This window comes from Pimephales promelas, chromosome 15 (genome assembly GCF_988280905.1).
Source record: "Pimephales promelas chromosome 15, fPimPro1.hap1.1, whole genome shotgun sequence".
Lineage (NCBI taxonomy): Eukaryota > Metazoa > Chordata > Actinopteri > Cypriniformes > Leuciscidae > Pimephales > Pimephales promelas.
In genome coordinates, this window is record NC_142783.1 from 9,122,575 (window position 1) to 9,147,058 (window position 24,484).

General features: G+C 38.9%; 1 protein-coding gene across 3 annotated transcripts in view; it reads right to left on the reverse strand.

Moving 5' to 3' along the window:
* The window catches only part of kif6 (kinesin family member 6), a 445,971-nt gene that overhangs the window by 372,290 nt on the left and 49,197 nt on the right, over nt 1–24,484 (reverse strand). For all 3 annotated transcript variants that reach the window (XR_016146642.1, XM_089120092.1, XM_089120091.1), the window contains exons 12-14: nt 15,458–15,608; nt 4,072–4,269; nt 374–476 (exon numbers count right to left, since the gene is read on the reverse strand). Coding sequence is in view for 2 of the 3 variants with exons in the window: in XM_089120092.1 (XP_088976218.1) it covers nt 374–476; nt 4,072–4,269; nt 15,458–15,608 (452 nt within the window). In the remaining variant the exon portion in view is untranslated. The remainder of the gene's footprint in view (nt 1–373; nt 477–4,071; nt 4,270–15,457; nt 15,609–24,484) is intronic.

Genomic DNA, 24,484 nt, shown 5'->3' on the forward strand with positions numbered 1-24,484 from the left:
GAACAAGCACTAGGAAACTGGCTAGGCTGGAGTACCACACTGGAACAGGTAAGACTGATAGGAACAGACAGGCACCTAAAAGGGGAAAACCACCACAACAATCTTACACAAGAATAACCAAACAGAGAGAATAAATAAGGCCGAAAATAGGACTCTAGGAGGGTAACGAGGAAGAGCAGGTGGGGTAAATGAACTAATAAAAAGATAACAAAAAGGCAGGATCAAGACAAGACACTGACAAAAGGGCACATGGCAGACAAAAATAAAGAGACATATTCTCAGGCACAAAACAAACTCAGACACAGTAAACACAAGCAAAAATCAGATAACAAGACAGTCAGGATAGGATCCTGATACTGTAGCACACACTGACCTTTGTTGTAGGACAGCCCTGTTATCTTCAATTGTTAAACGGTCTTCATGGTCCCTCAGAAAGACTTCAAATGCTGCCTGCTTACCAACGGATAATTCCGGAACTGAAAGAGAAAGAGTGCATAGTTAGGTAAAGTTATGAGACTGTTCTCTACTCTAAGATCTAAGATCATGCAAACATGGTCTCTAAATAAGGTCATGTGAACATATCATTGTAATAAAATTATATTCTGGTTACTATTTGAGAATCATGCATTACATTTTAGAGTAGTCTTTTATTGTGGCCAGCCTAAGGCATACCTGTGCAATAAACATGCTGTCTAATCAGCATCTTGATATACTACAGCGAGGTGGATGGATCATTTCGGCAAAGGAGAAGTGCTCACTAACAATAATTTAGACAGATTTGTGAAAAATATTTGAGAGAAATAAGCCTTTTGTGTGCACATCTTTGAGTTCAGCTCATGAAAAACGGAGGCAAAAACAAAAGCGTTACATTTATAATTTTGTTCATCGTCATTGAAGTTGGTATTGTGGCTTTAAATAGCTATGGTTATGAAAATCAAGCTCAAATGAAGTTACGAGTTTTTTGACCAGCAAATGACAGATATTTTCTCTGTCACTGGAACAGTCGCATTACATTTTCATCAACTTGCAGGATATAAAGTTTATTGCAGCAATATGGGCACTCCGTTTTCTTGTTGTTGAAATCTCATGATACAAAAAGCATTATGCACAGGATATTTAAAACAGTATATGTGATTTAACTAGATGCAAAGACGAAAACTACAGAGCCCGGGAAGTCACCTGTGGGGGAAAAAAACAAAACAATCTGTGGCGACGGTTTTGCAATCCGTCCCTCAGTCTATAATCTGTACTCACGAATTCTTAAACTCTTCCCTCGGTTTAACAATTCGTGCCCACGGATTAATACCGTACCAGAGACTATTTATATAAAATAGTCTCTGGCACGGTTTAAAAGGACTTTGACTGTACCCACAAGTTCGTAATCCGTGCTCTCAGATTTGTAAACTGTGCCTTCAGTTTTTGCAATCTGTACCCACAAATTCATAAAACGTGCCCACGCTTTTGCAATCCGTACTCACAGGTTTGTAATCCGTACACAGATTTGTGGCTCGTCCCCCAGAGTGTGCTGCATGATTCAACCAGGCCTCCTGTTTAGATGCGGGATGCATTGCATTGTTTTTAAAATCAATTTTTTAAATGTTATTTATTTTTTGTGCACAAACACTTGGATAATGATATGCGTCAAAATCTTGTGTTTATTTGCGATAATCTTAGCCCTGTATTATTATTGCCTAACCTGTATTATGACTGACATTTGACGAATTGCTTTGTTTCTTTTTTGGATAAAAGCGTCTTATATCTAAATATGTAGCCTAAATGTAATAATAATAGCCTAATTATTATTATTATTATTAGGCCTATTATTTGCATTTATAAATATAAATGAGTTCACTTAAGACAGGAATATGTTAATCAAAAAATAATTTATCAATGTTTTATTTTTATAGGCCTATAACCTTGTGTTTGTGTTATATTTATTTTTTTGTATGTGAAGTCCTTTTAAAAACAATGCAATGCATCCCGCATCATTGAATCATGCGGCACACTCTGGGGGACGAGTCACAAATCCGTCAGTATGGATTACAAACCCGTGAGTACGGATTACGAAAGCGTGGGCATGGTTTATGAATTTGTGGGTACAGATTGCAAAAACTGAAGACATGGTTTACAAATCTGAGAGCATGGATTAGGAACTCGTGGGTACGGTTTATTAATCCGTGGGCACGAATTGTTAAACTGAGGGAACAGTTTAAGAATTCGTGAGTACAGTTTATAAACAGAAGGGACGGATTGCAAAACCGTCGCCACGGATTGTTTTTTTTTTTCTCTCTACAGGTGACTTCCTGGGCTCCGTAGTAAACTATTCTGCACTCTTCAAAAAAAAAAAAAAAAAAAAAAAAAGCTGTACTTAACCAAACATCTTTATTGATTTATATATGTATATATTCTTATTTATCATCACAAACAAGCAGGGATCTCCAAACTTTGTTTGTTTGTTTGTTTGGAGTTTGTTTGCCAGTTTGACGATCCAATGGATTTTTAGTCACAACCTCTTTTAAATGCTTTTTATTGGTTAAATAGATTTTTATAAAACCCACATACAGACATAAAGGATGACCAATAGCATTCATTTTATAACACAAAAATGATTTAATATTGAGAGATGAGGTTTTGGCCTGACATGACTATGAACTTTTCTTATTTGTAGCATTTATTTGTACTTTTTTTTTTTTTTTTTTTGGAATTTAATCATTTTAACATAGCACACCTGACAACACAGCCTTATGGAAGAACTGGATAATGCAGCGGTTATAAATGAAATTAGTCAGGCTTGAGTAACTGGCAGTGAATCTGCACATTTTGTTCGAGTGGTTAGGCAATTGAAAGCATGCAATATGATCAAACTTTATTGTCCAGTCTGTTTTCACAGAGTGGAAATTTTTCTTTAACACTGTAACACATCAACAACACAAATACAAAAAATATTATAGTTAAACACTGTAAGAAAGATTTTTTTTTTTTTTAGTCTATGTCCCGATGGGAGCAATTCAAAAGCAGAATGAAGAGGCTGTGTGCTGTCTTTAAAAATCTCAATTGCCATTTTTCCGATAGAATGATCGAAAAAGCTCTGTGGCACTCCTGGGCTGTGGCTGTTGTTTTTGTCCAGTAGTCTTGTTTGATTAATTTTTTGTTTGTTCTTTTTTTTTTTTTTTGAATGTTAGATTGCTGTACCATGAAACAATATTCTATATGAGAATACTCTCAATCATTGATCAATATAACAGTTAGGGTCTGCTGACTAATATTAAAGCTTCTCAGTTTCCTAAGGAGATCCAGGAGTTCATGCTTTTTTATGAATGTACTCCACACTACTTTCAAAATTGAGACCCAGGCGTTCATGCTTTTTTTTATGAATGTACTCCACACTACTTTCAAAATTAAGTTTCTCATCTATAATAGTACCCAAATATTTAAAATTTGAGACCTGCTCTACAGTTTTTTCCTTTATGACAACTTTATATTCAGATGCGGTATCTACTCTTCTTGATTGATTTCTCAAACATAACTCTTTTGTCTTTTCAATAATAAGATGTAAGGAACTGCTCTCAAACCAGATAATACTGTAAATGTACTCAAATGTACTTCTTTCTGACATGAGATCAATGCCATATCATCTGCATATTTTATAAGGGTAAGGTTATCGTCATTGCACTTCAGTTTATTTATGTGTACAGAAAAAAAAGTATTGGAGACAGTACACATCCCTGTGGTACCCCATTATCTAAAACCAAGCAATCCAACATAACATTATTATTAACACAGGCTCACTGAGGGCGACCTTTTAAAAACTTAATCCATAAAATCATCCAACTACTAGCACCTAACCTCAGATGCGCTTTAAAATAAGATAAGGTTGGACAGTATTAAAAGCGGATGAGAAATCCATAGAGTATTCGAACCTAACCTAGGAGTTGTCTAGATGATTTTGAACCTTATTTAAAAGAGTGAGAGAAACATCCACAGTGCTCCTATTGGCCCATAGGCAGGATAGGGTATGTAGTGAAAACCATGTAATATAGGGCTATAAATATCTGGTTTGTGGTAACTCACCCCTTTTTCTTGTTATCAAATGATGAGCATGTTTGTAATCAAGAGAGGTATCGCATTTTTCACTCTCATCCGCCTGTAGGCCTGTGGGTGACCGTGATGAACTGCAGGTTGATGGGTTTTGATCGTGTAACTGTGCCAACTGGGAAGTAACATCTTGAACTTTCCTTTTCTCTCTCTTGAGCATGCTCACTAATATACCTGAGAAGATTAAATTAAGGATAATGATTTGTTTCGGCGTGGAGATCTGTTTGTTGCAAGGATAATTAAATGCAAAACAGTCAATCAAATGAAAAACAGTGTGAATTTCTGAAGATTCAAAATCATGACTTTAGTATTCCTGTAACAAGTGGTCAAGAATGTAGTGAAGGGTTCCGCAAATCCTGTCCTGGGCCCGTATCCCTAAAGAATTTTTGTGCAAAAAGTGGCTCCTAGCAGCCAAATTCTAAGAAAATTCTCAGAGTCATGACATTTTCTTAGAATTTCCCCAAAAAGTGACGCGAAAATCCCAGTTAATATAAAAGCTATTCCTCAAGATTCCTAGCGCTTAAAAGGGCTCCTAAGGCGAGATCTGCTAAGAGCAGGGAAGAGGACTTTTATTGGCTTAGGAGTTCCCCTATTTGTTAACAAGCCTTCATAAATAGACCAGCCAGTAATCACAGACATTGATAAAAGCTGAGCCGTGTTACTCACGTTAAGACCACACTGAGTTGTAACGCTGCAATTTCTACTTCATTAAGGACAGCCCCTTCGAGATAGGCCATCTTGTTTTCAATGGGGTCCATATGGGAGTGAAAGTACAAAATATGCCAGCTAGGATATTAATGTGAGCAAAAAAGACACAAATCGTTATTTGAACAGGGTGTAATGAGCTTAAGTTTTCACAAATTTTAGATATAATGTTAGGCTATAACCTGCTTACTATTACTATTACTTACTACAGCTTACTATTCATTTTCCAGATATTTTTTTTGAATGTGAAATCTTATTTACAATTACAGTCTGCATAAGATTAGAGTGTAGAATTATGTTTATTTATTTGAGGGTACATCCTTTGCTCATTATCACCAAAAGTTCATTTTCATCAAACTTGTAGGATCAACCAATCACAGCTTTTGAAATGATGACTCATACCTAGCAACGGGGTCAACCACACCTCCTCACTAAGATGGGATTTTCCATCCATTCCTTGCTCAGAGTTCACTGAAAATGTTCTGGAATCACTTCTAAGCTAAAACTCCTGGCAAGGAATTTTTAGGTTAAGTTAGCCCAGGAGTGCCACTTCCCTGCTGAGTTTAGCTAAAATCCTGGAGCCATATTCACAAATAATTTTATCTTACCACTAGGAGTACTCCTAAATCGCACTAAAATATTTTAGCTAGGAGTTTTCTCTTAAAAGTTATTCACAACGCCTTTCAGACCTACTCTTAGTAAGGAAAAATGACAACTCCTAATAAGAGTGAGTCTTCATTGCTATGGATGACAATTCTCATACACGAGCTGCCTCGCAATGATCACGGTGATTGGTTGTTAGATGACAGGGCCATCATGCGGAACATAACACAGCAACAAATCATGGAATTACGACATCTAAATGTCTGTCGTTATTTTAAATGCAGGCACGGGGTATGCGCGCCCGTTTTTTCCAAGCGCGTCCATATGGAGCGCACCGTAGGTTACGTGACAAGGACCAACCGGAGCGCAACCACCGGGAGAACGCGGCTCACCTTGCGTTTTAGGCGGTATATGTGAATGGTGCCTAATACCATAATGAAAACCTTCACTTGCCTAATAATGAAAAATGACACTTGCATTACCACTTGCTTGGTTAATTGACATTCTATTAGCTAACTAGACTACTTAAAGCAAGGAAATGTTGCTCCTATTGAAGTAATGTAATAGTTGAATGACGGTGGATTATGAACTCGCCAAAATGGAAAGAAAGCCCAACTGGACGCAGGATCTGCTGCTGGCCCAGTTGGTGCTAGAAAAAAATCAAACAAAAAAAAACATAATAAAAGTGAAATTCGGCACTGGGATATCAAGCAAAACTATATTTGAAAAACGTGAGAGATGGGAGAGGATTTTTTGCAGATGAATGCAGCATTCCCGCTTGTGTCGCGAACCCTGGACGACTGCGAGAGGCGCTGGTGTCGCTACAATCCTTTGTGAATACGACTTAGTGAGTTAGGAGTCATCTCGACTTCTTTTAAGCTGTCCCAGACTTAAGTGCTACTTTTCGGGCTAAAATGCTTCATGAATTACTCTTAGTGAAAAAAATTAGGAGTCCTAAAGTTAGGAGTGACACGCCCATTATTTTTAGGAGTTGCTCCTAAATTAGCCAGTTAGGAGCTACTTTTAGCCTTAAAATTCTTTGTGAATATGGGCCCTGATCAATATAAAATGAATGAATGCAGAATGGGGCTGTGAAGTTTCAAAAAGAAAGCAAAAGTACACATACACACATTATAAATGTAGTCCTTACAACTATGTACAATAGTCTTCTAAATGGATATGAAAGATTTGTGTGAAGAACATACCAAAATTTAAGTCACAATTCACTCACTATTCTATTCCGGTGGACTGTTATCCATTGTCACTTGACCATTAGTGAGTTTAACTAGAACCAGATTCATGTTTAAATCATTTTCTAGTGAACAGCACATTCCAAGGCCCAATTTTGTGCAGGGCCCATCTTTGACTCTTGGATCTTGATGGACTAGCACAAACAAATTTCCAATGCCATCAGATGAGGATGCTAGGACAACTGACAACTGAAGAGACATATTCAAGGGCAAATGTATGACCACTAGTACCAAGTTCCAGAAGGACAGGACTTCTCATTGGCCGCCATACCTTAGGATCTTGTGGATGTACAGTAGCAACAGTGGCTAATACAAAGAGAGGCCACAGGAATCCACCCAAATTTATTCATAACTATGAAACTATGTTTCATAACTGTTTCAACTATGAATTGTTCATAATTGTTTCAACTATGAATTGAAAACCTTACAATTTATGTGAACTACACGTCAAGTCAAGTCATCTTCATTTACAGTTTATGGCACTTTTAACAAACGATTGTTCCAAAATGGCTTTACAATGAAAATAGGAAATTAAAGTAGATTGTTCTACTTTAGATTGTTAGATTGTTCTGGTTCTACTGCAGATCTAGAATAAATTTAATCTCCAGCTAAAGTCAGCTTTGATTGATTCATCTCCGTTGCAACAATCATCAGTTATTAACTCAGGGGCCGCTAACATGACACCGTTTTGACAGAAAAATCTGAAAAAGCATATTGCAGGTAAAAAAAAATAGATAAATCTAAATTTATAGATAATTTGTATGGAAATAAAATATGAAAAGTTAATGCAGGATTTAAAATGTTTTAAAACAACATAAGGGCAGAAGATAGAAGATAAATTGAGTGTTTCTTGGACTGCTCGTAAAAACTGCTTTTTTTTTCCAACATCGCATCATTTTAAGTAACGTTTGGGAGCCTCAGCCTCGGCTCAGTGCAGAGTAGGCTAGTATTCAGTGAGAGCGGTCGTCAGTCAGTGTGCTTTCAGTAGTTTTTATATTTTAATTTATCATTGTCATGGTAAATTATTGTGTTTGTGGAGGTTGCAAAAACTCCGGCCTGTCAGGACTTTAAGATCGAGTCCACAAATTCCATTACAAGAAAAGGGACAGTGGTGCTATAGCCTATATCTTTCGTTCCTGGTGCAGATTTCTCTTTCTCATTGGCTTCAGAAAACAAGGTCGTGTGTAGCTGTGATGCAGAGTCAGAGACATTCGGATCCATTTGCAGTAGTTTATTAAGAATAGTCAAACAGGCAGAGATCAGGGATCAGCATAAATCATATAGCAGACAGTCCAAGAGCATAAACGATACCAGGCAAGGGTCAGGGCAGGCAGAAATATCCGTAATCCAACTAGAACAGGCAAAGGTCAAGGCAGGCAGCAAACAGAGGAACAGGAGTCGTAGAACAGTTACAGGTCAAAACACGGGTAATTCAATAACCAGTAGACCCGCTCAGTAATATTAGCCGGGGCAAAACAAGACTTCGCAATGCATGGGAGTCAGCGGTAGTGATGTTACGTATGACACTGAAGCTTCGAAGCGCGTATCACATATGCGACACACTTTCTAGTGAAGCCCCGTATCGGGGTGTGTATTGGTTTTCCCAAAGTCACGTGATCGATGACAAATGAAGCCTCACTTTCTGTCCGATCACGTGCGAGTTTCGCTTTGGGTGTTAGAAGGCTCGAACTTTAACGAGTCAATGTTGCCTCAGTCTGGTTGATGGGTGTTTGAGGAGAGTGCTGTACTTTGAAAGTTAATAAATATAATTCATTAAATAACCAAAATTTATTTTTCACCACTTAGTCTTTTTTGTTTTTGCAAAATCTTTGCACTTTGGTGGATTTAAGGTTATTTGGTGTTGGTATTTGGGTTTAGGGTGGGATTAGGAGCGAGGGGATAGGGTGTTGGTGTTCGGGGTTTGTATTAGAGCAATGGCAACAGCCAAAAAAGAGTTATAGTGTGTGTTAGAGTACAGTGTGTGTGTACAGAGAGATAGACATTACATTAAATCCTACATTAAATCTTATTGAATAATATAAGCTTATATTATATTTTATTGTCACACTTTAATGGGAAAATGAATTTATCAAATGAACAAAACACAAACATGTAAGGTTTTTATTTGTACACATAACATTGAAACTGTAGTGTGTTGTGGTTGCTTCATCTGCTAGAGCTTCGGGCTGCTTTATTTTAAATAAGCACCAGATGGCGGTGTTCTCGACACTCTCGAAGCTTTGAATCTTTTCCCGGAACAGTCAGGGGAAAGCCTCATTGCTTCATGAAGCTTCATTTCCCCATCCCTAGTCAGCGGGCTGTTTATATAGGGAGGTGAATGAGGAACACCTGTTCCGGTGATTAGACCTAGGTACAGGGCTTATGGGAAATGTAGTTCAATACTCTGGTGACGGAGCTCTAGGATGAGCGGAGAGAGCCACAGAGGCGCGATCCGTGACAGTAGCGTTCACTTCAGATCAAATGATTATCATCCCGCCGATATGATGGAGTTCAACATGGGATGCTGAAGCAAGAATATTGATACGTCGTATACTATACCAATAGCATCAAATAGTGTGATAGGTAACTTAGTCATGCCCTAAATAGAGGCAACTTGTAATTGAAAAACAAAATTGGTTGTTTAAATACTCAAATCTTTGATATTCTGTTTATGTTATAACCCAGGTGAAAAATATGTATAAAAAATTTACCTGAGTATGCTTTTTTTACAATAGAAATATACTCAAGTATAGTTTGTATACATCTAATAGTATAAATCTACCCTAAACATACTAATGTCTGCTGGCCTGTCATTGCAGGATCATAATAATCTGTACAATATTGGGAGCACAGTGTATATCGTTAGCGAACGTGTATATCCATAAGCACATCTCTCACCAAAAGACACCTGTCCTGTTCTCCACTGTTCTCCTCATACCACAACTCAGTCTGTCTCTGACCGTTCTGTCTAACATTATGCTGGCCCGTCCATGCTCTCTTTAGCATAGCAGGCTCATAACTTTATGGCTTGGTCCGTCATACGAGTATTTCCTCAGCATCCGAAATGTCATTGCGATCCATTGTTTTTCTGTTGTTTGAATCGACCACTCTCCCGCTCGTTGCGTCACGCCCGCCACGCCCATTTTTAGACGTGGAAGTAAAATTTTCTCACAAAAACGACTCTAGAAGCTTCTGTAGTATATTTCTAAGTATATTTTAAAGAAAATTTAGTTCCCACATTATTTTTCTATGCATTGACTCGTTGGGTCCTCTAACCTGCAATAAGCCCTTTAAGTTCTCTCTAAGTAAAATTCAAAAACGCAAACCTGTGATAACGCTGATGGTGCGCACATGCGTATTAAGAGCCCACACCACAGGTATGCCTGTTTTAACATAGGCTATATGCGCACTGCAGGCATGCAGTCCTTCCTTAAGAAAAAACAAAAACACTTTTTGTATCTTGAATTTGTATCGCATCGGAGTAGCCACTCAAACCGGAACTATCCCGGCAACGTTTTATCTGTAGAGAGGTAAGGGATGGGACGGAGGCCTTCACAGGGGAGGGACTAATTGATACTTTCAGCACTTGTTGTCGCATCTAGAAGCAGGTCCTTCATCAGATCTCTATATGGCCTGGATTCAGTGAACTGCGGTTAACCTCAGGATAAACAAAGAGACTAATATGAGACTAATATTAGCGTAGATGCCATTCTTCTTACAAACCCAATTCCATAAAAGTTGGGACACTGTACAGATTGTGAATAAAAACAGAATGCAATGATGTGGAAGTTTCAAATTTCAATATTATATTTAGAATACAACATAGATGACATATCAAATGTTTAAATTGAGAAAATGCATAATTTTAAGGGAAAAATAAGTTGATTTTAAATTTCATGGCATCAACACATCTCAAAAAAGTTGGGACAAGGCCATTTTTACCACTGTGTGGCATCCCCTCTTCTTTTAATAACAGTCTGCAAACGTCTGGGGACTGAGGAGACAAGTTGCTCAAGTTTAGGAATAGGAATGTTGTCCCATTCTTGTCTAATAAAGGCTTCTAGCTGCTCAACTGTCTTAGATCTTCTTTGTTGCATCTTCCTCTTTATGATGCGCCAAATGTTTTCTATGGGTGAAAGATCTGGACTGCAGGCTGGCCATTTCAGTACCCGGATCCTTCTTCTACGCATTCTATTGTGAATAAAATATAAGTTTATGAGATTTCTAAATTATTCCATTCTTTTTTTACTCAAAATTTGTAGAGTGTCCCAACTTTTTTGGAATTGGGTTTGTATAATGTATGCACCCTAACATTGTATTATAGAATTCTATAATGTGTATGCTAGGTCAAAGAGATGTGTTTTTAGTCTAGTTTTGAACTGACAGAGTGTCTGCTTCCCGGACAATGTTAGGATGACTGTTCCAAAGTTTTGGTGCTGCTAAACAGGATAAGGATCTACCGCCAGCAGTCAATTTTGATATTCTAGGTATTATCAACTGCCCGAAATTTTGACATTACAATAGATGTGATATAATGTGTTAAGAACTTGCTCAAGTACTTGAGAGCTAAACCATTTAGTGCTTTGTGAGTAATCAGCAATATTTAAAATTGTATACAATGTTTAACAGGGAGCCAATGCAGGGTTGACAGAACCGGGCTAATATGGTCATACTTTCTGGTTCTGGCAAGAACTCGAGCTGCTGCATTTTGGACCAGCTGTTATTTGTTTATTAAGCTTGCAGCATTACAATAATCTAGTCTTGAGGTCATGAACTAACTGTTCTGCATTTGTCAATGAGAGCATATGATGTAATTAGCCAGCTAAAAAAGTTTTTGGTACGTATCCTAATGACAAAAATGAATTATTGATATAAGAAGAGGATCTATGACCTCTGGAAGCATCTCTTCAACATACATGATGTCAATTTAGATGATTTAATGAGTTTAGACAATTCATCCTCTCCTATAGCAATGAATGAATACAATTTTTCTGTATGCTTTAGTAGACGGTTGCATAGTTAGATTTTTCTCTCTGATATTATCAATCTTGCAAGTAAAAAAGTTCATAAAGTCATTACTGCTGTGCTCCTTGGAAGCTTCTGGGCTTCTTCACTTATAATATTGATAATATCAGGGAGAATCTAAATCGACAACATGTATGTTAGGCCCTATACCGACAAAGCTATTAAAAGAGATGTTTCCAGAGGACATAGATCCTCTTCTCAATATCATTAATTATAATCTTTAATAATATTTGTCACTGGGATATTTACCAAAAACTTTCAAGCTGACTATGATTAAACCACTTGTTAAAAAAAACAACAACTTGATCATACAGAATTAGTCAATTAAAAGGCCGATCTCGAATCTACATTTTTTTTAAAGATACTAGAAAAGGCAGTATCCTCACAACTATGTTCCTTTTTAGAAAGAAATGATATCTGAAATGATTTTCATTTCAGGATTTAGACATTACCATTACTGAGAGAGCTCTCATTAGTCACAAATGATTGCTCTTATCATGGTTGTATCTCGCTATTGGTGTTATTCGATCTTAGTGCTGGATTTGATACTATTGACCACAACATTCTTTTAAATAGACTCGGAAATTATGTTGGCATTAGTGGAATTGCATTAGCATGGTTTAAATCATACTTATCTGACTGTTATCAGTTTGTAGCAGGAAAATGAAGAGATGTCTAATCGATCACAAGTTCAGTATGGTGTACCACAAGGCTCAGTACTAGGACTGTTGCTGTTCACTCTGTACATGCTACCCTTAGGATATATCATTAGGAAGCATGACATTAGTTTTCACTGTTATGCAGATGATACTTAGCTCAATTTTTCTTTACGCCCTGACAAAACATACAATTTCACAAAATTAACGCAAAATTAATGGCTGATGTAAATAAAAAAATGGATGACTAGTAATTTCCTGCTACTTAATTCTGAAAAAACAAAACAAAAAAAAAACAAACAAAAAAAAACCAAACAAACAACATTGTAATTACTGGACAAAAAACGTCCTCATGTGATAACCGAATACTGTCTAACACTTGATGGCTGCTCTGTCACATCTTCGTCATCGGTTAGGAACCTGGGTGTGCTTCTTGATAGCAATCTTTCATTTGAAAGTCACGTGAATAGTATCTGTAAAACCGCATTTTTCCATCTTAAAAATATACCCATATGCTCTCATTGACGGATGCGGTACGATTAGTTTATGCGTTCATGACTTCAAGGCTAGATTATTGTAAAGCTCTACTGGGTTGTTGCCCTGCACGCTTAATAAACAAATTACAGCTGGTCTAAAACACAGCAGCTCGAGTTTTTACCAGAACCAGTAAGTATGACCAGTCTCCCTAAGATTTTCCAGGAAGCAGACACACTCTGTCAGTTCAAAGCTAGACTAAAAACACATCTCTTTGACCTTGCATACACATAACACACTATAGACTTCTGTAATTCAATGTTAGGATGCATAGATTAGGTCAGCTGGAACCGGGAACACTTCCCATAAATCCGGATGTACTCATGTTACATCACGAGAAGAATGGCATCTACGCTAATATTAGTCTCTCTGTTTATGCCAAAGTTTACCACAGTCCGCCGGATCCAGGGCATATCCAGATCTGTGAAGGACATGCTTCTGGATGCGACAACAACGCAGTCCTGAAGAGTCACTAGGCCCTCCCTGTGAAGGCCTCTTTCCCTTCACCTCTGTACAGATAATCGTTTTGGGGATAATTCTGCTTCACGTGGCTACGTCGAAGCGATACAATTTTGTATTATAAATTTCAAGGCCAGACAAGTAGTTTGTTGAGGCTTGGTATTTAAGCGAAAAACTACATAATACGCATGCCAAACTTAATACGCATGTGCACGCCATCAGCATTCTCACAGGGGCACGTTTTTAAAGTTTGCGTAGAGTTTTCTGTTAAAACAGTTTCGTGTTAGTGCCCCCAAGTTAATAACGAATGATTGTTGCGACAGAAGTGAATCAATTAAAATGCACTTTGGCTGGAAAATAACTTTATTCTAGAGCTATCATAAAGCCAAAACAATTTCTGTAGCTTTGATTTCATATTATCACTGTAAAGCAGATTTGGAACAATCTACACAATATAAATGATGATGACTTGACCAGACAAGCCACTAGATATTTTGCCTTGGCTTCACTAGCCCAGATACATGTCAAGTCACTAGTAGTCTGGTCAAGTGAGCAGGTACATACTGCAATAGTACACCAGTGTTAAGCCATTCGTCAAAGCAGGTCCAGGCACACAAAGATATCAAACTTGCAGTTCTTATGGCTTTCCGGAGCAGCAGCAGAACAAACACTATGTCGTGGCGATTGATCTGCTTATTTTAAGGGGGCAGTATCATTCATCTTGTCTCCAGTTACAGTATATTATCATATAGCAGCAGTGTGTTCAACATTCTAAAGAAGCAGATACAATTTTTGGCTTGTCATGTTCATTTTCTCATTTTCAGCTGTGTTGGAGCACATTTTTTTTACGCTATTTGTGCAGCAGCAGAATGTCTTACATGCCACAGCAGCGTATCAGAGTTTGTATTGGCAGTAGCAAGTCCATGTACTTGCTTTTGTAGCAGCAGCAACAATCTACAACTACAGCAGCAATATCTGCAGCAGCAGAATAGCAGATATATTCTACCTGGACCAAATAGATTAACACTGTCATGTTCATTACCATGCTAAACAGTTATCATGATAGAAATAATATTACTTTGAAAAAATTTAAGAGATCATTAGACTGTTGCAACTCATATTTAAAGGATTAGTTCACTTTTGAAAAAACTTTTGCTGATAATTTACTCACCCCCATGTCATCCAAGATGTCCATGTCTTTCTTTCCTCAGTCGAAAAGAAATTTAGGTTTTTGATGAAAACATTCCAGGATTTTTCGCCATATAATGGACTTCAATGGGGACCGGATGGTTAAAGGTCCAAAAGACAGTTAATAACTGTTTCAGATGCAGCTTCAAATGTCTTTAAACGATATCAGACGATGAATAAGGGTCTTATCATGCGAAACGATCGGTTATTTCAAAACTTATTCCAAAAATGTAACTTTTCTAAGGACAAATGCTAGCATTGCTCTATTCTGTGAGGCACGTTTGCAACGTCACGTATTACGTAATTACGTTCAAAAGGTCACGGGCGACGTAGCCGAAAGTACAGAGTCAGTGTTTACAAGTTGAACGCATAGGTTGAACGTGCAAACTAGCTCAAACACCGTTTACAAAAAAAGGAATTAAAAGGAAAAACAACGATGTCGGACGATTTTGATTCTGTACTTCCGGCTACGTCGCCCGTGACCTTTTGAACGTAATTACGTATTACGTGACGTTACAAACGCGCCTCAGAGAATATAGCAAGGCTAGCATCTGTCCTTAGAAAAGTTACATTTTTGGAATAAGTTTTGAAATAACCGATCGTTTCGCATGATAAGACCCTTATTCATCGTCTGGTGTCGTTTAAAGACATTTGAAGCTGCATCTGAAACTGTTATTAACACTATCTTTTGGACCTTGAACCATCCGGTTCCCATTGAAGTCCATTATATGGAGAAAAATCCTGGAATGTTTTCATCAAAAACCTAAATTTCTTTTCGACTGAGGAAAGAAAGACATGGACATCTTGGATGACATGGGGGTGAGTAAATTATCAGCAAAAGTTTTTTCAAAAGTGAACTAATCCTTTAAATTAGACCTAGTGAGACACAAAATGTTAAGTTTATAAACTAACTATATTATTAAGAAGTTGAGTAAAGGATACTGATCTCGTTATCACGGTGGGTCACGGTATCCCGGAGCTTTTGGAGTTCAGCATGTGATATTCTGTCCTCTCCATCAGACATGTCCTTTAAAGGAGGACTGCTGCCATTACTCACCCCAATTTGAGCAGAGAGTCTCTCTTGCACTTTCACCTGAAGAGAAAGGAAACTTGTTTGATATGTAATATGTTTAAATGTCGGAGGATTACTGTCACGTGTGGGTTTTGTTGTGTTTTATATATCACGTGATTCCTTGTTGGTCATGTGATCCTGCCATGTGTATTGTCTTTTGTCATGTTGTTGCTCAGTGTCCACAGGTGTTTCTTATCAACCACGCCCCCTTGTTATCTTGATTGGCTTGTTTGTCTGTGTATTTAAACCCCTTTGTTTCAGTTGTTGCCGGTCGGTTGTTGTTTAAATGTTACTTGGTTCCTGTCTGGTTCTCTGTCCTGTTCTGAGTTCCCTGGATTATCGGTTAGTGTTATTAATAAAAGCTTGCGATTGGATTCACTCTCTGTTTCGTTCCTGACCAGATGTAACAATTACTTTCATGTAGCTAGAATGTGGTCTCCATTTATTTGAATCCTAAACATTTCTGTTTTTTACTGTTCAGGGCACACACAAAAACAAAAAAAATGACATAACCTAGCACAAGAAGAAGCTAGTTTTAAACATTCTAAATTTATATTTAATTAATTGCAGCAAAACGGTCTAATTATTATTACTTTAATTTGAATGTGTGGAACCCTGTTACACACACAAAAACAAATAGTTTTATTACAGACATATTATGCACCCTTCCTAAGACAAGTATCTTGTATTCTTGATTGAGACAAAAATTGCAACCTTGTCGTGCAACCTAGGCACAACATACTGGGTGTTTCTCAAAACCAAGAATGCAAAGAATGGACATGTGTTCTTGGGGAGAACACTCTTGTTGTTCTTGGCAGAATGGTCACTAGGTGACGAGCACACAGAATGCTGCTGACAGTTTGAGACAATGTGTTCTTGCTAGTATTGTGCAATAATACCCCCACACACAGACACCAGCAGTACCCAAACATATGAGAATTATTGACAATAACAGCAAGGCTGCAATGGTCTCTTGACTGTCGGGTAAAACGAATTTGTGAGCAAACTGGCAGGTTGGCTCGCTAGCTAACTGAACACCCGCAGGCGATTATGGAGATTCTCACTTCCAGAAATATTTGATCACATTTTCAATTCGCTATAAATTTTCATAAAAATGCCAATATTTGAAATCTACACAGTTGATTTCTTGCATCAAATGTTCTCAGAAGTGAATTTAGTGATGAAATAGCTGGGATATTTCTGCTGTCAAGTTCACACAAGTTACCAACCGATGGATCCTCTGTAAAATGGGAGTGTCAAGAACACATCCGGGATATTTAACCATTCTTGCCAAAATACAAACTTGTGTATTGGGACAGTACTTGGGGCACTAAAGGCGGGCATATACTGTGCGATGTCTGTGCAATTTCAGCAAGGTACCTACTCACACTCAACGAGTAAATCGCATGCGATGCAAAGCCAAAGTTCAGGATTTATGTGCTCACACTGTACGGTCCGATCGTCGAGCTGCGACTTCACTGCTCACACTATACGTGTAATATCTGCGAAACAAGCATCTGCTATCCATATCAAGATGATATGCATTTTCAGTTTATGCATTTAATTATTATTAGTATTATAATTATTAGGGGAAGCCTATAGGCTAATTTTATTATTAAATTCATCCGCTATTGTAATTAATTTGCCGTGCAATATGTTCACAGCACCAACATAACCAACGTGCTGTGAGGATAATAAAATATTACATAATCTTACTCCTAATTAAAAACTGTCTAAAACATTTAGGTTGATTACAATGAATTATAGGGATATAAAATAACTATTAACAGTCTATAATATGTCCAAACATTGCCATAATTATCATCAATGAAAATTAAAAACAGGTTTATTTCAAAAACATTGTTTAACAAATTAATAAAAGAGGTGTTACATCGCAGGTGGCTTGGAAGACGTGGGTAATATTATTCATTTTGCAACACGAACTGGAGGTAAGCAACTACAGAACTTAAAGCTCTCCCTCTTTTCGTTTAAATTATTTTAATTTTATTTTTGCTGTAGATGAAATGGTTAAACTTCTGTTTTCGCGCAGGTGCAGTGATGGAAAAAAAAACTGAGTTTAGGGCAATCGGTTCGTAGCGTTGCTTCAACTGTGCAATATAGTCACGAGGAGCGACCAAAATTTCTGACATGCCAGAAATTCATCCGACCATCCGATTGTCAATCGTGAGAGGCTAATCGACTCTCGTTTCTGCACGACAAACGACGCACGACAAAGCTGAAAATTTGTCCGACACGAAAAAGAGGCGCACGAGTCAGAATTCGGCTCAAAATCGGACGAAAATCGCACAGTGTATGCCCGCCTTTAAGATGATGTTTCACAAGAACACAAATATAGACAAGAATACAGATTGAGAAAGGCCCACTGTCCTGCACAGTTCATCTCCAACCCTAATCAAACACAACAGAAGCAACCATTTAGGTCTTCAGGATCACTTGAAAATTAAAGGCAGGTGTGTTTGATTAGGGTTGGAGATGAACTGAGGCTGTTTCTCAATATGCATTCTTGTCTGTACTTGTGTTCTTGTGGACTTGAGAAAGTCATCAGTCACTGCCCAAGTATTGTTCCAATTCAAAGTTCACATCTAGCCAAGTCCAGTTCAAATCCCCGGATGTGTTCTTGATCCGACCCGTTTATCGAGGATGCATCGAGGTGACTTGTGCGGACTTGAGACAGCCAGGTATCCCAGAATGCATCTCACACCAACCAGCAAACGTCAATAGCAACTGATGATAGCTCATTGATCATCAACCTCGACTGGAACAGCCTTTCCTCGGCTAGTGCTTCTGACGTTTGCCGCTGGATCTGATGTCTCTAGACTAGTGGATAAACTTGACGTATAATTCGTCTTGTGTATAAGTCTATCTTTGGTCTCATTAAACTATAGTTTGTACCATTGGCAAAAAATTGTTTTGGCTGAGGGCAAAGTGAAGTTTAATAACTTTATGTAACTTTAACATTGTAGGCTATTAGAGAGCTTACGTAATATATATATATATATATATATATATATTTCTGTCAGGTCCATTAAGTCAAGAACAACACAGACACAATTTTTAATGAAATTTTTTTATTTTTATTTAGAAATTATTAAATGGATTGCAATAGTAGATGTTCCTAAATTGAAATTTGGCGGTATGGCTCTGTTCAGGGAGTCCTCTGACCTTTCATGAGCACCATGAAATAGCAGGGAGTCAGAGGACAGCAGCAGCAGCATTAGGGAACGCTCACACAGTTTAGGACTGTGAGAACTAAAATATCCCCCAAAACAAAACCACACCTGGCAATCCTCTGTGATACAGAGGATGATTAATTGACTAGACGAGCTAAAATAAATAATCCCCCCCAAAATAAATAATAAATAAATACTCGATCGGTGTCATCTGAGCTACAATTAAAATGTATTAATTATTGGAATGACGTCAGACCGCAAACTTAACATGTTGTTACATAGATTATAATCTATCTGTCTTGAACTACTTGACGGACTACGGTGTGTGGAGATATCCACATCCGAGACGAACTAGATGAAAATTAACAGGTCGCTCATTCAGGGACATTAATGAGGAGAGTGCTAGCAAAATAATGAATATAAATTTATTTAGCGAAACAAATCAGAGAACTGAACTCATGGCTTTCTGTGCGTTAAGAATAGCCCGAGCATCGGGACGGAGGTATCTTTCGTAAGCAGCAGAAGACCACCGTCCCATGGCTTTAAGGGTTGAAACCGGAGCGGATGCAGCCGCTGTTGTTGCTGCGCCGATGCGCAGAGAATGAGCAGTATAGCGGTCCGGGGGCAGTCCACAGAATTGACAAAGGAGGCGTAGGTGACAAGAAAACCAGGTTCTGGACATTGTTTTCCCTGCCTGCGTGACGAACAACAGTTCCTGCGGATCAGCACTTGCACGGTACCTCAAATAGAACAGCATGGAAATCAGAGGACAAAAAGCAGTGTTAGACTCAGAGATGTACACAATAACGCCTTCACGGTTTTTATCAGTTTTGGAGTGTTTTAAATATAATGTGAAATGGGGATCGTGAATTGAGACATCGGAAATTGTTAGATTGAGATTTGGGTCAAAAGAACAAGTGCGTGAAGAAATTTCACCACCCCTTAGAAAACCAAAAAAAGCTGTGAGAATGACTGTTTCTAACAATTGATCCGTGTATGACCCAAAACACCCATCCCGTAATTTTGATATGATTTGTTTAACCAAAGGCAGTGTAAAAGGGAGACGTTTATCATTGCCTTGTGGAGAATGTCTTTTGATCCCGTTCAGCAAAAGGCGAATGGAAGGAGTTTCCAAAATACTGGAGGCAGATGGATCCAGGCAGCGCAGATGGAATTGAATGCCAGAAACAGTATTTTTTTATAGAAGAAGGTTGAAGTTTCCGATCCTCGAAGCAGTGGACTATAAACGCACTAATATACGATATTTTGATAGGCAGAACAGCTACAGATAAAGAAGCACAAAAACTAATGAAATAAGACCATGCAGAATCATACGATTTTAATGTAGAACTAGTCAAACCCCCCCGCATGTACTGCGCAGCAGAATGCATATAGGATTGAAGAGGGGTTTTCAATCTAGAATGGTTTGACTGAAAGGTGGGCATTCCAGGCTTGATTGTGCTGCAGCTGGACACAGGAGATGAAATTTCTGAAAATTGAAACGAGACAAAGAATCGGCAACTTTATTATTCAAACCGGGAATATGTTCTGCACGAAAATGATAGTTCCCCAAAACTTATAGCTATGTAAGACGTCTCATGAACCTGTTGATAAATGGAATGGATGAACGCCTCTTATTGATTATATTAACCGTAGCCTCGTTATCGCAGAAAAACATGATTTGTTTCCTGGCCCAGTATTTACCCCACAGAATGCATGCGACAGTTCTAATAGGGCTGTCGAAGAATCACCAGCAGGTAGGGAACGCATTTCTTCCGGCCAAGCGGATGCAAACCATTCGTTTTTTAAAAAAAACCCCGAACCCTACTGAAGGTGCAGCATCAGTATACAGATTAAGGGCTAAAGAGGACTCCATGAAATCATTGAGAAAAAAGGAAATGCCATTCCATTTATCTAAAAGCAGAGACCAAAATTTTTGCTCAGATCTACATCCCGTGTCTAAAATAACTACATCACTGAGATCTTGTGCAGATTTAGAAAGGTCAAGAAGCCTGGAAATAAATGATCTGCCTTGAGGAATTACTCTCATTGCGAAATTAAGGTGCCCCAACAGAGAGAGCAAGTCCCTTTTTGAAAAAGATTTTGAATTTTTTGCGACTTTCATAACTTGTCTTATCCGGGATAATTTCTCGAGGGGGAGTGAAGCTTGCATTTTATTTGAATCGAGAGAAATGCCTAAGAATTCAATGACTTTGACTGGACCCACGGTCTTTTCTTCCGAGAGAGGAACGCCTAATTCAGAAAAGGTACGTTTGAGAATCGATATGGAGAAGTCTGTTTTTTTGTAAGGAAAATCTACTAGAAGAAAATCATCTAAAAGATGAAGGACGAATGATAATTTCTCGTTATTAAGAAGAATCCAACACAAAGCTTCAGACAAAGTATCGAATATTTTTGGACTGCTACGACAGCCAAAAGTGAGTCTAACCGCAAAATAAAATTTTTCCTCCACTGGACGCCGAACAAATGCCACTGCGAGGGATGCAATGGCATAATTTTAAAAGCATCGGAAATATCTGCTTTTGCAAGCCAAGCTCCACGTCCTGCCTTTTTAATGAATTTGATAGCGTCATCCACGGTGTTGTAAAAAAGTGAAAACGGGGCTAAAGGAATAAGGCTATTAATGCTGTCAGCCAAACCATTGTGGGGAGCAGAAAGATCGATAATTAAACGTTTTTTACCCGAATATTTTCGAGTGGCTACCCCTATAGGACTTATCCTAAAAGTCGGGAAGGGAGAATTGTCAAATGGGCCTATCATGAATCCTTTCTTAACCTCTTTCTCGAGCAAGGTATCCACAGTTTCCGGCTCCTGAGACCCGGACAATAGGTTATGGCAATGGAAAGATACAGCAGGAAAATGCAGCAGCCCAGCAAAAAAACCCTGAACAAGACCAGTCAGTAAATAATCCACAAAACAGCGGTCAGGATGCTTTTTTAACGCCCGTCCCAACTTGGGAACGTTTATGGGAGTTGATGGTTTTATTTCTTTCGTTCCATTTTTATGAAGCGTGTTCTCCTCGGGCACACGGACTTTGGGTGGGCGTTCCCACAGTAGCTACAAACGTGAAAATATTTACAATTATGCATCCTACAAATATTTTCATTGAAATTAAAGCAAATAGGAGTAGTAAAGTTATTCACCTGGGAGCCAGTTTTGTAGCTCGGGCCAGGATGAGACATGGAGGAAATAGGCTTAGATTTAGAGCATAAGTTGGTAGAATGTGAGAGAGAGCCACAAACGGAGCAGAACAGGATTTGGTGACCTGTAAAGTGTCTACTTATGAGCGCGAGATCGACCACGGACCAGTCTAGTCTCTGATTGAAGCGTTGAATAAACATAGCCGCTTTTGCAGAAAAAGACTTGTGATACTCATAGAATAGAACCCCGCCGTAAGAGAGAGCTAGGTCAGAAATTATGGCCAGATAGGTATCTAGTTTGGCTCTGCGCGCTGGATAGACTTCACAAATTACGTCCCTATAAACTCCGAATGCGGTAACGAACTCAGGAAAAGTCAGGATTTTTGAAAGTCTAGGATCCCCATCTTTAAGCTCCACATGCACGTCACCACAGTCTACGACACGCCGTTCACACAGCTCGGAGCACAGTAGGAGTTTAACGAGGTTAATGTCATTACCTGCCAATATCTGTCCCCTCAGCTGATGAGAGATGGCAGCAGCTGGTGGGAAAAAAGGCGAGCCAGTGGAGAAAGGTACGGCGGTTGCTAGGGTCCTTTTAGGTAAAAATTCCGTGGTGACGTCATCACTTTGAGGCTGGCGCGGTTGATGCAGGTCGGAGACAACAGCGGAAGTTGAAGCCGTGGTGGACGTCGAGAGGGAGCCGTCTTCCAGTGTTGATATCTTAGCGGACATTACGAGGAGAGAAGATTGGATATCAGAAAGTGCCATGAGCACTGGATCATCTGAAAAAGCACTTGGGCCTGGACGAACAGGGCAGGTGACTCGTTTTTGCGCTGGGGCTTTGTTGGCCGTCTCAGGATTTTTTCGCTTCGATGTGTGCTATTTTCCGGACTGGGGAGGAGGCACCGGCGGAGATTCAACGACTGGAATGGCTACAGAATCGCAGAGGAGGGCAAATAGGTCCTCATGAGAAGTGCCACGCGGAGGCTGAATGTCGTTTAAAAATAGGGTTTCCAGTATTTTTGCCACGGGCCAATCGGCGATGCATAGTTGGGAGGATTTATTCGCCAGCCGCCGAGAACTCCTATGAGCGGTGGCGTTATCTTCCGGGCTGGCATCCTGCCTCTGATCTGTTTGGAATGATGATGGCCGAGTTTCCTCAGAAGAGTCGTGCCATTCTTCTTCGACAGCGGTGGAAGTAATAGCAGACAATAGAATGAGTGAAAACAGTACTTTTGCGCTTAACAACATGAGTGATTTTTTAAACAACGCATGAAGCAGCAGAAGCGAGCAGCAAGCATGTATTGAGCAAACTGAATGAGCTTTAAATGGTGCGCTTTGTTTGGGCTTTGGCCATTGAGCAGCAAGGGGAGTAACTCAGCTAATGCAGCTCAGCTGGAGCGGATCAGCTGACGAGATTGTATTAGCAAATGGCATAAGCAGCGTCTTGACTACCTGGCCTGCCAGAACTGACGCTGACGCTCAATATATATATATATATATATATATATATATATATTTTTTTTTTATTTTTTTTAATTTAATCATCCTCTTCACTACACAATAAAAATGACACAACCCTATCTCTGTTTGTTAAAGCAGCATTATGTTACTTTTGAAATTTTGCTCTCGGGATCCCCCTACAGTTGGGAAACAGTATTGTCTTCTACTACTGTCATAAAATCTGTCATGGTTACACCAGGGAATACCCTATGGGGAATACCAGGGAATACATGAGAGCTAACAGGAATACATTTGTTGACAAGCGATACCCCTGAACTCTGCAGAAGGAGTTCTCACATCTTGGGCAGACTGCCAGCATTTAGAGTTGTTCTGATTCCGATACTAGTATCGGAAATGCCGCCGATACCAATAAAAATTCTGGCATCGGTATCGGCGAGTACTTCTATCCGCGTACCGATCCGATACCATTTTATTAAACCGCGTGCGTGCACCCTGGCATAATGTCCGCAGTTTGGCAGTATTTAAGACATGCACTACTCATCAATACAACAGAAAAATAATCTCATTGCCCCATTAGACGCCGAAAAAGCTTTTGATAGGGTCAACTGGAAATTTTTATTCACCACGTTACAAAAATTCGGCTTTGGAGAGTCATTTATTAACCGGATCAAGATTTTATACACATCACCATCGGCCACAGTCACAACGAACGGACTAACATAACAAAGCTTCACACTGCACAGGGGGACAAGGCAGGGATGCCCAGTCTCTCCATCCCTATTCACGATTTTTATTGAACCTTTAGCAGCAGCTATCCGTCAAAACCCAGCAATAAAAGGTATTGAAACACCACAACAAACACATACAATCTCACTCTATGCAGATGATATCCTACTATATATACAAGAACCCCTAGTATCTACTCAAGAAATAATTAAAACAATCCAGTCCTTCTCAAAAATATCCGATTATGCAATAAACTGGAATAAATCTTCCATCCTCCCTTTACATAAAGCCAAATGGGATGTGGCACCCCATCAATCACCAATACCTATTTGTCAAGATCACATCACTTACTTAG